Source organism: Meleagris gallopavo, chromosome 16 (genome assembly GCF_000146605.3).
Source record: "Meleagris gallopavo isolate NT-WF06-2002-E0010 breed Aviagen turkey brand Nicholas breeding stock chromosome 16, Turkey_5.1, whole genome shotgun sequence".
Taxonomy (NCBI): Eukaryota; Metazoa; Chordata; class Aves; order Galliformes; family Phasianidae; genus Meleagris; species Meleagris gallopavo.
Genome location: NC_015026.2, coordinates 7,494,222 through 7,507,627, shown reverse-complemented (window position 1 = coordinate 7,507,627; position 13,406 = coordinate 7,494,222). Strand labels below are relative to the sequence as shown.

At 44.4% G+C, this 13,406-nt stretch overlaps 1 protein-coding gene across 1 annotated transcript; it reads left to right on the top strand.

The window, feature by feature from the left end:
* The first annotated feature begins 2,538 nt into the window (after positions 1 to 2,538).
* Positions 2,539 to 13,288, top strand: LOC104913491. The gene is made up of 12 exons (XM_031555857.1): positions 2,539 to 3,248; positions 4,400 to 6,102; positions 6,305 to 6,384; positions 8,746 to 8,786; positions 9,317 to 9,338; positions 9,438 to 9,465; positions 10,019 to 10,190; positions 10,498 to 10,713; positions 10,821 to 10,991; positions 11,931 to 12,077; positions 12,224 to 12,273; positions 13,071 to 13,288. Exons 3-12 carry the CDS (start codon positions 6,348 to 6,350, stop codon positions 13,240 to 13,242), a joined length of 1,056 nt encoding a protein of 351 aa, XP_031411717.1. The 5' UTR covers positions 2,539 to 3,248; positions 4,400 to 6,102; positions 6,305 to 6,347; the 3' UTR covers positions 13,243 to 13,288.
* Positions 13,289 to 13,406: the final 118 nt, after the last annotated feature.

Here is a 13,406-nt window from a genome sequence, read left to right as displayed (position 1 = left end):
AAATGCTTTTAATAGTGTGAGTTTCATGGTACAGCCAGAACTAATGGCCAAAGACCCAGTATTGTAACAGCCTGGTTCTTTCTAAGCAGTCTTTCAAGGCTGGGCTGGGCTTCCAGGAGCATGTGTGAGCTCTGAGCCTCACTGCTGAACTCTGCTTTTCCAACGTCAGTTACCTTAAAGCTGGTCATGTTTCTTAAACCTGGCTGCTGATGTGTCAGGAGGACTTTTGTACACAGCTAAACAGGGCTAGGGCACTGCTAAACACTTCTGTTCCAGTGCTGCCAGTCATGATACCAACATGAACAGAAACCTTGCCAAGAAAGAGGAAAAACAGATTTCGCAGTATTTCTTTTTCAGTTTTATTAAGCTTATAATTCAGGAGGTTTGACTGTTAGATATATGTGGTTTTTGTCTTTGTGCAACTTAAAAATGATTGTAGAGAAGAGAAGGAGGTAGAAAACAAGCAGTATCTCATGTAAAGTTCTGGCAAGGTGTGATGTGATGGTTGAGTTTTACTTCTAGCTGCTAGTAATATTTGGTGCTCTTTGGCCTCTTTATCCCTCTTAATCATCTCCTCTGCCTTTTTATTTGTCTCTGTGGTACTTCTTTTAATAGTGTGCAGTGGGAGTACTGAGTGTCCAGAGCAGGGTTTGCTGTGGAGTTACTGCAGGAGGAGACAAATCAGGACTGGGTTTTTTTCCTGGGGTGGCCAAGGAATGGGCTGTCTGAAGGTAGGCAGGTCTCTGAGACCTTTGGCTTACTTGTCTTCTCCTTTGCAATTCAGAAGTACCCTTGAGTGAAGACCTGTTAGTGCATGAAGGTGAGCATTGATGGTCTTGCGTGAGCTGTCAGAAACAAACCTTCAGTGTCAGGTTCTTGTTGACCCCTCTGGAATTTGTAGGTGTGGGCACAGTACCATCTCAAAGCCAATAATGTTTATTTTCATATGTTCCCTGCTTGTAACCGAATGCTTAAGCAAGCAGAAGTGAGACAAGTTGTGCGTTGAACCAAGTACTGCCTTATTTATAAAAACAATTTCTCCAGGTGACATTTAACAACTAGGTACGCAATTCTGCAGTCACAGAGCTGGATGTGACCTGCTAACGCATTCTTTTGAAGATCTGCACCAGGATAAGATCAGCCCTGTCAATTTGAAGCTACATTTGCACTGATAGTATGCCTGAGAGTATTGTTCACTTGCTTTCTGAACCAGTGGCCACTTTTACTGCTACAAAAAATCCACAGAGACCATAAACCGTGTGATGATTAACCTAGGAGCAATCTCTCATGTTTTTGGGAACTGAAAATGAAGTTTTAAGGAGCCAACCGAAATTTCTCTGGTTTTCTTCAAAGATGTGTCCTTTTCATACCCCCGCCTGTATCTCAGCCTGTAACCATTCAACCTCCTTGCTCATCATGGCAAACCACATGTAAAAAGGGTATAAGATGAGGATGCTGGAGGACAGCTTTTGGATCTCCCTCTCTGCTGCCCTGAGACTCCCCAGCTTGCAAACCTCCCCCCAAACTCTGACCCCATCCTGTGATGGATGTATCAATGAGACAGACCATATAACTTTTCCTGCCCCAATTTACCTTCCCTGAAATGTGTATAACCTTACCTAACCTAACTTACCTTTCTTTTTTGCAAGTAGGAAGCAGCAGTTTTAGTCAAGAGCAGCCAGAGCGAGGGCAGGACTGTTCTGCAATGGAAGCACTAAGCCATAGAGCAGTGATTGGTTTGATGCCAATGAAATCACAGTTCTCAAGTGTGGATATGTATTTAGTAGTGTTTCCTTGTTTGCATTTTTAGTGAGATAAGGAGAGGAGAATTTTCGCAGAGGCTTAATTCAGTTGTGGAGGAGTCTTCCTTTGTGTGCCAAGTCCCAGTAAGTCAGATCTATATAGGAGGGTAAAATAAGAGCTGGGTGCAAGCAATGACTGTATCATAGCACTGCCTTTGTGGTCTTGAAGCTGCTTGTGTCTTAGATTTCTATTAGTATCTATGTATGATGGACATGGATAAAAAGAATTAATTTAGTTTTGCTGTTACAGTTGCATGTCTCCATATCCTCTCTTTGTACCTGCATCGTGTTGTCCCTGCTGGATCCTGACAGTTTTCTTTTTCATGAGGCAACTAACGCAAGAACAGAAAACGTCAATTATTTGAAAGATACCTCCTCACTTCCAGTTGCCTCTTTGCCCTTCTGTACTATCACAGCAGTTTGATTTTCTTTGCTGGCAGCATGTGTTTGCTTTCAGCCTTCAGTATGCCTTTTACAATTTGTATGCCATCTGCAACATTTATTTATTTATTTATTTATTTTTTACTGCCCCTTTTGGTTTCTCTTCAGCAAACTTTATTTTGTACTCTGTTGTTCCTGTTCTTAAACCTCTCCTTCTGATTCTGGGGCACACAGTAGGGCTGTGTGACCCCTGTGAGTTTTGGTAGCCCATGCAGGCTTGCAGATGAGCTCAGCGCTGGTCTGACATTACTAGAAAGCCTGACCACATCTTGTACAAACTCATGGTTAAATGTTCTTGTTGGTAGTGGTCTCCCATGCAGTTTGCTTGCTCTTGGGCCTATGTTTGGATGGGAAGTTTGTCTGGGGTGTGAGCATGTATCCGCTGGCCTGGCTCTGCTTCCCCAGAGTGCTCTGTCTATCTAGTGGGATTTCTGACTTTTCTGAGACAGTCTGAAGCCCCTGTAGTTCTGCATGAAAGCTACAGGGAAATGCAGTGACTGGGCTGAGCAGGGCGTGTGGTCTGCGTGGCAGAGATGGGATCGGGAGAGATTTACTGCCTGCTGCCACACCTGGCTTAACACGGCAGGAACACATCGACGACCAATTGTACAATTTAGTGTTGCTGAATAACACTTGAGCTGCCCTCTATGGCTCTGTCAGGCCGGGAGAGTAGAGGGTTGTGAATGCACTGACTCATTTTCCCATGGCACAAACGACGTCTTAGGCCTGGCCCACTTCTACCCACCCTCTGCAGGTTTCATTGACTGCCCTCCTTCCATGACCCTTCAGTGTGAGTGTTAAGAAATCATGATGCAAAACTAGTCTTCATTCCCCACTTGCTATTGCAGGGAAATTTATGCATTTGAGGAGGAGGTGACATAAAGACATTGGATTATTTGCAGCTTCAGGAGAGGGATGCTTGCAGGGAGGGAGGAATGCAAGAAGAAAGAGAGGCAGAGAGAGGTCTCAGTAATGGCATTGAACTAGAAGACACTGTTTTTACAGGTGAGCTCTAAAATCCCCCTCACATGCCAATGCAGGCTGCAGGCACTTCTGTCAGCAGGGCTGTATCCACTAGTACCACGGGACAGGGGATGACCGAAATCTCTTTCAGTTTTGTGCTTCTCAAATGAGATGGGATCTCAAGCTGTTTCGTACCAACAGGGAATTTTATCAGCATTTGTGTTGCATGCTCTGTGTTCCCATTAGTTTGTGACTGAGGGGCTGCAAAATGAGAGAAGTTCATCAAAGGTGGGGAGAACAGGGCTTATGAAGGGGAAATTGTGGAAATGAAGTTAGTGACAGGGAGACCTCTGCTTCTGGAGAGGTGGTAGCTGAGGGCGTGTTGGACTCCATCCCCTGAAAGACTTGTCTACCAGGTGTGGGCTGCAAATATCTCATTCTGGCTTAGTCATAGCTGCTACCTGAATTGCTTCATGTTGCTAAGATAATAGGAATGAAGCACCTGCACCATGTTTTTTCTGGTTAGCATGAGGGTTATTACCAAATTATGGCATAAAATCTACTTTTCTAGATTGCTGTCACTTTGTGAGAGGCTGTGATGTTCTCCTGTCTGACCATCCATCTGCAAATCTTACCCTCATCTCGAAGCTGTGCTGCCACCATGTATGGTTAATTCTCCTGTGATGATGTGGCTGTGTCCCCAGGCTGGGTCACGCTGACATGTAGAAAGTGCAGGAAAACCAGCAGGAGGCTAAACTGCTGCCTCCTGCACCCAGTGCTATGAAGTGGTCAGTCTGAATGTGGCATCACATCCCAAAAATCATCTAGCCAGAAGCCTATTTCAGGAAGCTGTAGCTGTAGCTGTATCTTACTTGAGCAGATACAAAGCCATAAATCAGCTCCAGCCTTATTTGTTGTAATAATCAGAATTTTGCCAAATACTTGATGCTTCTGCTCAGCCACTTTGTGAACAGAGCTAAGAAAAATAACAGTTTGTTTACAGATGGAAGTTCCTCCTTGCCTTCATGAACTCTGGCTTCTCTCCGCCTTGGGGGGGGTTGCTTGGCACACTCTTTAGGTACGCATGATTACCTGATCAACACAAGCAGAAAATCCTGACACTCTGCATTGCCCCCCTCCTCTAGTTTCCTCATCAGTGGCTGAGGCTCACTGTTGATTTTTCTGCTTTTCAGATCCATCCTGTTCTTCCGTTTCACCTTCGGATACCCTCCGTGAGAAGCAGCAGATCTGGCTGCAGATGCAGAGTCATGTTGTGCCATGTTGCTGCTTTCTTCATCGACTCTTTTCTGGATCTGCAGTTCTTCCAGCAGCATGATCAGGGCTAGCCAGTAACACGGGCTTTCCCGACCTTCCTTTGTGAGCTGCCTGCTTGCAGCGTTGACTTTTTGAAAGGCATAAGACACCAAAAGCTATGGTATTTGAAGCCTGATTGAAGGATCTTCCATCTGTCTCAGGGAGACTTCATTTGGATTTCCTGGAAAAACAGCTTCTTGCTTTGAACTTTGATTATTTACAAAATGATACATTTCAAGTTTACATAGAAATGGATAGTTTAGATGGAAGCTGATAAGAGTTGCTTTCATGTGTGGCATCCTACGGACTCCTAGGTCAGAGAAACAACAAGTATGAATCAGTAATCTTGTACAAGTTTCGAAGTACCTGATAAACATATTAAGTGTGCTAAGAAAACTGGGAGTGGGGAGGGAGCCGGTTTTGGGTATGTGGTGGTGCTGTGAGTCAACAGCAGCTTTTCTCTGCATTGCCACAAACACAGGAGTTGTAGGTGGGTGTGATGGGACAAGCCTGAGCCTGGGACTTAAATGGCTTATGGGAACCTTGTCTTGAAAAAACATCAATAAAGTGACCAAAGACAGATTTTCAAATTTGAGTATGCAGAATTACTTGGTTGCACCCAAGGAAATTGAGAGAGTTATTGTGGACAATTTCTTATTGGCTTGAGAACTCAGATCTGAAGGTCAGAGAAAAGAAGTCTGAACCAAATGGAAGGCAGTTTAACATCCCTCTCTTGTTAATATCTGCAGCTGGTCTCTCTTTTAGTCTTGCAGATTGTGCTTGCTAAGTTCTCCTTGCTGAAGTGCTTGTAGGCCTACAGTTAGTTGGGGAGAACACTGCTGATGCACAGTTCTGGGGAGATTGTGAGAATCCATTCCATGTGTTTTTCAGCCTAAGGAGCAGAACAAATCCATCAAGTCATTCTTCATCTCCTGCAGCATGCAGTTACTGCACACAGAGCCCTTATAACCAAATGCAAGCTCTTAACTGCAAAAAGTAAACAATGTTTTAATTAGAGCAGCTTGGCAGGACTGGAAAGTCCGTAAAGTTATGTTCTAGGAATTGTGCAGATTTATTGAGAGAAAGGCTATTTCTGGTGATAGGGAGATAGTGATCTCAGGGATTACAGTTCTGAAGCTGTATAACTGTTGCATCCCATGAATGGCAAACGAGTCAAGTTTGGAGCACGGGGGGACTGCATTTATTCACTGCTCTCGTCCTGCTCATTCCACGCAGACAGTCTTTGAGATCAGTGTTTCCAGTGGTATCCAAGGGAATGCCAAGCACTAATGAAAAACCACACTTTTATTTGCACTGTTAAACGTTTGCATCTTTAAGGACTCACAGGTGTGTCCGGTGCTCCAAATCCCTCCTGTAATTTCAGATGTAATTTTGAGAAGCCAGAGACACACCCTGGTTTGCTCAGTGAAAAGCAGCCCTCTACGATCAGGGAGCTGCACAGTGAGGACCCAGTGACTGGTGGCTGGGAGGTGATTGCCACATTTAACCATCCGAGCAGGTTGTGCGAGCTGCTGTCCTCCTCTGCAGAGCGGAGCCCACCAGCTTCGGAGCATCGATAGCAGTGAGTCTAGCTTCACTAACTCTGAATTCTCCTTACTTGATCAGGCTGAGCATACCCTCAAGTAGCTTCACGTGCTTGGGATCCAGTTTCAGATACATGAATGAATGCTATTTAACTTTCCTACCCAGGTTTTTTTGTTTGTTTGTTTGTTTGTTTCAATTAAGTATTATTTATTTCTGCTTTTTTTCTTGGCTGAAATAAGGTGATTCCTTGTGGGCACCGACACTCTGAAGACCACTGCAGAAATGCCACCTTTGCAGCTTGGCTTCCTCCTTGTGCTCAGTGAGTATTGCCGCGTGGGAAAGGGTGTCCTGGAAGCTGTGGTTGGAGTAGCCCTCAAAAGGGAAGATTGTACTGAAATACCACCGGATGCTACTTTGGTGGTTGTTTGCAGTCCTCAGCCTTTGGTTCATTACTGAATGAACTGGTTTATTACTGAATCCTTGAGCCAAAATATATTAATTTCTGAAGTGAGCAGAGCGGAAGGACAGAAGTGGAATTAATTCTCCTCCTGTCGTTACGGAGCTGTTTGCTCATGGCTCCTTCTGTTGGAATGTGCAGAAGGCACTTATTTACAAAATAGCCTTACCTGGTTCTGTTTGTATTCCCCTGCTTCCCATCCTCCTGCTTTTTGGTGCTGAGGGATTCTGAAGCAGCCTTTGTTATTTCCCAAAGTGTCAGCACTTTGTTCTCTCTTCCTTGTCAGATTTGGGATCACCTTTGTAATGAGTGTCAGTGATGATAAAACATGGACTTGTAACATTACAGACAAGCTAATGAGATGCCAGCTGGGGAGCAGCTACATAAAGAGGCTGTTATTTTCTCTGCAGTGGGTTTGGTTATCAGTATTAAGGAAGAAAAACAAATAAACAGATTGCTTTTTTTCTTTATTTCATTAATTACGCAGTTGTTGCTGTTCAAAACTGATCAGTGTATTGTGGAAACTGATGAAAATCTGATCTTCCAATTTTATGTTGATATCCTATACAAGGAGTGAAGTTCGTCCAGCAAAATTGCATAGGTTTCTTGGAAGAGTTAATGTCTCTTAATGCAATGGTGAGATGAGGCATCTTTTATCACAGAACAAGGATGGTTGTGATAGTGAGTTGAGCTTCTCCTACAGGATCAGAGAGGCCCCCAACTTCCTCCTTTTCCACGTTGGTCTCTGAACGCTGCTCTTCCAGTTCAATGGGATTATTTTCATGCTTAAAGATAAATGTGTGTAAGGACTTACCAAGACTGGGGCCAAAGGGCTTGGCTGTGTATTTCCAAGGTCCAAACCTGAGATGAAGAGGAAGTTGTTATTATGGATAGAAACAGTCTTGGCTTTGTCTATAAGCAGGGAAGCATGGCCTTTGGCTCTCGACTCGTGGTTGTGGTCCTGGTAACTCTTTCAGGACTTTGTCTAAGAGTAAAGCTAATGTGTGGTAGGGTTAGAGGAAAGCACTCGTTTGGCCAGCTATGGGTATCATTTCTTTGCCTGTTGGTTAGTGACAGTTCTCCATTAATTAAATGATTAAAAATGGTGTAACGGCTAGTAATCCAAAGAGCTGTTATACTGATTAGGGACTCCTTTCATCCATCCCTACAAGCTATTCTACATCTGGACACACCATGAGAAAACACACCAACAAAACCAACTCTGCCTCAGTTATGCCTGTCAGCCTGCGAGCATCACCTCAGGTGCCTCAAATCATTGAATCATTGTCTTCTTCTCCCTGCCTCTCATTTCATGTTGCATTTATTCGTTCTGCCCTGTCACATGGGATTTCCCCATCTTTCCCCTCTTTTTTTTTTTCTGTGCTTTTGAGATGCTGAGCTTGGCAGATTTCTTGTTCTTTACAATAGTAATGACAGGGAGAATTGAGTCTGTGTATGCTGTTTTGGTTTCCTAAGCTTGCATTTCACCATATTTCCAACTTCCTGGTATCGGCTGGGGAAAAGCAAGTTGACATTAAGAAGAGTGCAAAAGTTAAGAAACAAAGTGTAGAGCAGTGGAGAACTTGCACTAACCTGCCAAGAGCCAGCGGTGACAGACTGATGTCATTTAGTAAATCCCTGCCAAGCTCTCAGACAAGGCTGAAGTGATGATTGATATGGTAGCACGGCCTGCATTGTATACAGTTCTGCAGCATAGGATGGTTTTAATCCATTCAAGGATTTAGCTGGAGATGTGTGAAATGCAATACAGGCTTGGCTTCAATTGACATTTCAATGTGGATGCTGTAAGTAGCAGGAAGAAGCTGCAAAGCTGGAAGCATCATGGATGTGTAAGCATGGTGGGTCAGGCCTCCTGGGCTGATCGCTTACCTTGATCTTGTCATGGCACTTGAGAGATATTGAACAAAGTAGTCCTGGAGAGAAGGAGCATTCCAGGAGTGTTTTCTGCCCCTTTCCCTCCCCTTTCTTCTTTGGGAGGAAAAAGACATTGAGTAGATAGAGGAGTACCTCATGCCTGCCTGCCAGACAGCTGTCACAAAGTCAGAACGAGGGGAAGGTCTGACAGTTGGTTCTGTGAAATGCTGTGTCACGAATGATGTAGAGAGATGACTGATGCTTGGGATCTGCTAAGCCAGATGGGGATTGTGAGAATGAACCTCTGTCCTGAGTGTGCTGCTAAAATCACATCACATTGTCTTCCAGGTTGGCTAGGAGCTGACGCAGCTCCTGCTGGGACATATCTGGTAAGACAAACGCTGAGTTTGAAATATGTCTTTGCTTGCAAAATATGTCTGGGTTAATGGTCAGTGTGATTCCTCCTGGTAGCAGTGCAGTGATGATGCCACAAACCAATGTCTGTGCGTTATGATGTGGGCTAACTGTCCTTCCTGTCCCTGTGATGGGTGTAGTGGGTGGGTATGGCTTCTCCAGGTCTTTGCAGTGCACACATGTCACCAGGCAGTGCAAGGAGGGTGACACCCACTGACCACGCTCAAATCCTGGGAGTAGTCCATCCCATTGCTTCTAATGCCTGAGTGACTTTCTGGCTCTTTGGAGTACAGAGCCAATACTGATCTCAATTTTGCAGATGGCAATTCCCAAGCATAGCAGGGGAGGAGATCTGTGTGTAGATATTTGTGTGTTTCAAGCCAAATTCAAGTATAAATTGGTTGTATGTACATGCTTCTCTGTATGAAACGATCACAAATAACACTGTACCACCATTGTAACTGCAGAATATGATTCTCTCTTTTCTCTCATTCTCTTTACTCAGTGCTCCAGCCCCGCTCTCAATGGTGAGTTTCTTACCAAGTAATTTCCCTAAGATTCAAATGTGGTTCTGTATACGTATTCCTGTCACAGTTCCTTTCTCTCTCTCTTTTTTGGGAAAACAGAAACTGCTGTGTGTGCTTCAGTGAGAAGGTATGTAGGCCATCAGTAAATGACCTTGGTGACGTTCCCCTTGGAAGTGCACTTCTGTTGCTTTGGGTGGCAGGCAGCCTCTGAAACCAGAGGTAGCACCTCTCTCCCTGCAGAGGTCCAGGGATGCTTGTGGGCAGGGAGGGTTTTGCTCTGGTTTTGCTCTGTTGAATAGTGAAGAGAAAATGGGACTCTGTGTCTGTGCAAGACAAAGAAGAGCAGTGTAAATCCCTGGTGTGTCAGACAGCCAGCCTGTCACGGGCAGGATTTACTGCTCTAAGGATCCTTGTGTTGGTGCTGAGCCTGGCTTAGCTGGTGATGGGGGCTAGGATGAAAATGATGCTTCAAGCCTTGCACTCATTTGATTTCCACCTAAAGGTAAACAGTTTACAAGTACCTTCTTCCTGTGCCAGCAAATAATTCTTATCATTTGAGTTGTTTGTTGCCCTTCTGTATTTGTTACTTGGGCTGTGCGAGCATCCTTTGGAAAAAGAAGAAAGATCAGAATCACTGCCTATCAGATTGTCAATCTCTATTCCTGGTGTCCCACCCACAGTCTCCCAGACAGATTTATTTGCTACCTGAGCTCCTCTGCAGTGAGCAACCTGAGCAGGGATGATTCTTTGAGCTTGGCCCAGAGGATCAGTAAGAGCTGCACCTTGAACACAACGCTCGGAAGAATAAAGGGAAAAGGTGCTCCCTCATCCCTGACAACAGAGGAACTGCAGGTAATCTGCCCAGCCCTGTGACTCAGTTCTTCATTCAACTAGACAATGTTTTTGATGATTGAGGGTTCAGCTCTCATGCCTCCTCCCGTGTGCAGTCCTAGAACCCATCTTACTGTTTTTTTTGTGTTGTCTGGCTCATGCTTTATGATAGCCAAAGTCTCAGTGGTAGAAGTCCACGAACAGGCTTAATCACACAAATTTGAGGCAGAAGATCCAGCCATTTAAGACATCCAAAGGCTGTAGAATCCAACAGGCACACATCATTAGTCTTCTGACTTTCTTTTCTGAATTTGTGGGATTTTTACAGGTTGTCTCTTCTTTGGTGAGGAATGTTGAGCATTTCACTCCTGCGGTGCTGCGGGTGTTGGGCCAGATAGCTGTTGGGCTGTCTGTATCTGACATTGAAAATAAGATCAGTGGGGAAGACCTGGAAGCATCGATTCCTATCCTGGGTAAAGTTCGTGGCTGGAACGCTGACCAGTCCAGTGCTATTATCAACAAACTGCTCAACTCTGGCTATCAGGTATAAAAGATGAAATCCACCAACGCACCTTAGACCTGGCATAGCTAGTTGCAAGCAAGTGCTGTTTAGCCTTTCATGTACTCATGCCTGCACGTATTGTCTTTCAGATTTCTTCTGGACAGAGCCTGGCAAAGCTAGGGAGCTTGGTGACTGGCCTCAACAGCAGCTTGCTTCGAAGCCTGCCTCCAGAAGTGATCTTGGAAGCCATTAAGTTGCCTGAGTTTGTTCAGCAAATAGCAGCCCTGCCCTCTCCTCTGAAAAGGATATTTGTGGAAAAGGTAAAATTGTTTTTTCTCTCTATGGATGTCATAAATTAGCAAAGCTCCAGTGACTCACAACTAAGAACACTGGTTACCTGGGGCCAGGCACTGACACATACCTGTGCACACGGACAAGATTCCCTCTGGGCTGTTCATCATTGCTAACCAGAGCATGCAACAGGACAGGCATTCCCAATCCCCATCACTGTGCCAGTGTGGATGTCCTTGGCTGCCAGCCAGCATGCTCTGATGAGCCTCTTAGGGCCTGGGGCAGAAGAGACAGTTTTCTGGAGGATGCACATGGAAACTACTCACCACTGACATGATAAGAAGCTGCCAAGAAAATGTTACTGCCATTGTTTGAAATAAGAATGTGTGAGAAGTGAGGGCTCATCTTAGAAAAAGCCCCTTTTAGGGTAGATTAATCCTCTAGCAATGCACTGTGTCATTTCCCCTATGTGACTGTAGGACGTGAACATCTTTCCTCACTTTTCCTGGCCATGATTTTAACCTTCAAGTTGTATGTGCAGCATTTGAGTTTGTTATTATTCATCTTACCTTCTACAAGAAAACTGCTGAACTGGTGTTCAGCACCACAGGCTCTGCACATAGCATATGTTGGGGCAGTGGGATGGTCAGGGCTCTGGGTGATGCGTGAGGGAAATAACAGCTCCTTCACCACAGGATTGCTCTGCAGGTTACCTTCGAGAGTTGAGGTAGTGCTTGGGTTGGCAGGGAGGAGTGTTCCTCCTTTCTGGCCTGTTAAAGATTTTTAGAGCATCAAGCCAAGAGCTGGGAAACTGATAGAAACAGAACCATTCCCTTTCGTCGGGCCTTGGGTATTAGTTTCATGCTAGTCTGGTGTATATGTCGAAATATACATATGGGAAATAATTTGTAACGTTAGATTTTTACAAGTATGTATTTAGTTTTGTTATTGGTTTTTTTTTTTCCCAGATTTCCTCCAGTGTAAGCAACCCAGCTGACCTGGTTAAACTTATCCCTGGTGCTCTGGCCAGTTACATTCCAAAATCATTGCTTATTTTTGAGGATGAGAAGCTCAGCGTTGAGGATCTCAACAGTAAAATGTGGACCCGAGAACAGGTAACATTCTAGCAGCTTGTATTGCCCTCACTGTCACTCTTGGACACTGCAGAGCTATGAGTCCACTCTTAAAGTCTACCTGAAAATACAAGTGAATGATGTGGAAGAGCATGGTTAACTACTGATGATGTGGCTTTGCTCCACAGGCTGCCATGTTTTTCAGAGATGTGATAAAGACAGAGCCTGACTTCAGCAGGTAGCGTTTTTCTGCTCTCCTTGTGTTCTCCATGTTTGCTTGGCTTGTGTTATCCCTGTTTCTTTTGTCATGCATGACTGATCTTTTTTAATCTATAACAAGAGACCATGCAGACAACAAGCGTGTAGTGCCAACGTGTACCATGGTGTCAGCTGCAAGATGCACTTGTGAGCCAGACTTGCTTTCTAAAGCAATACTGCTGGCTCAGACTGCAGTTGGGAACCTTGCTTCTTGGCAAAGCATTTCTAATGACGTGTCAGTCTTATGTAGTGCTACTCCAAGAATTACATTTAGTGAGACTGACGTGTCTTTTGTCAGTTCTTGTATCTGAGATGAAAAATGATAAAAGCCTTGACACGTACCTGGAAGAACAATAGATCTGACATGTCATGCTGCTTTCACAGTGTCAGTTTTTCCATATAGAAAAACTTCTTCCTGTGCTCTCCCAGGTCATGAGACTGCTGTGATGAGGATCTGTACAAGTCTGTTTCAGTTTTGATGTGTGTCATATACAGAAAGCACATCTGATTTTGTACTTCAGTACAGCAGTATTGCTTGGGGCGGAGAATTTGTCCCTGCAGTTCTACTTCCAGCACAATCTCTAGATTGTATTTGTGAAGCAGTGATGGCTTCTTGATCTCCCACAGAAGTCATGACTAGCAATGTTGTATGGTTGAAGTTTGGAGAGGGTTAAGCTTTGAGGTGTGAGAAGGTTTATGCTTATACACAGGGGGTCATCACTGACTTTTCTTCTGAAATCCTTGCCCCTCTGGTCTGCTTTTTTTGTAAACATTCAGGCTTTCCCAGTCAGTCCTTCAAGGCTACACATGTGCAGTTGCCAATGAAATGAAACCAGAGAGAGTTCAGGAGCTGGCCAAAGTCATGAAGAGGAAGAATGTCAAGCTAGGAGCAGACCAGGTCAGTTCCTTTATTCCCAAATGCTGTTTGGTATTGCAGTGGAGATACTAATTAGGATTGTTTAGCAAGAACAAAAGATCTTCAGCTTAAAGGACTGGAACAAATGTAACTGCTCCTGGGTCTCAGGTGCACAGTTTTGAATTTTTCCAAAGGTTTTTCAGGGCTGATTTATCCCTTTTTCTTCCTTTCTTTGAAGCAGAGTAAAATCTTTTTTT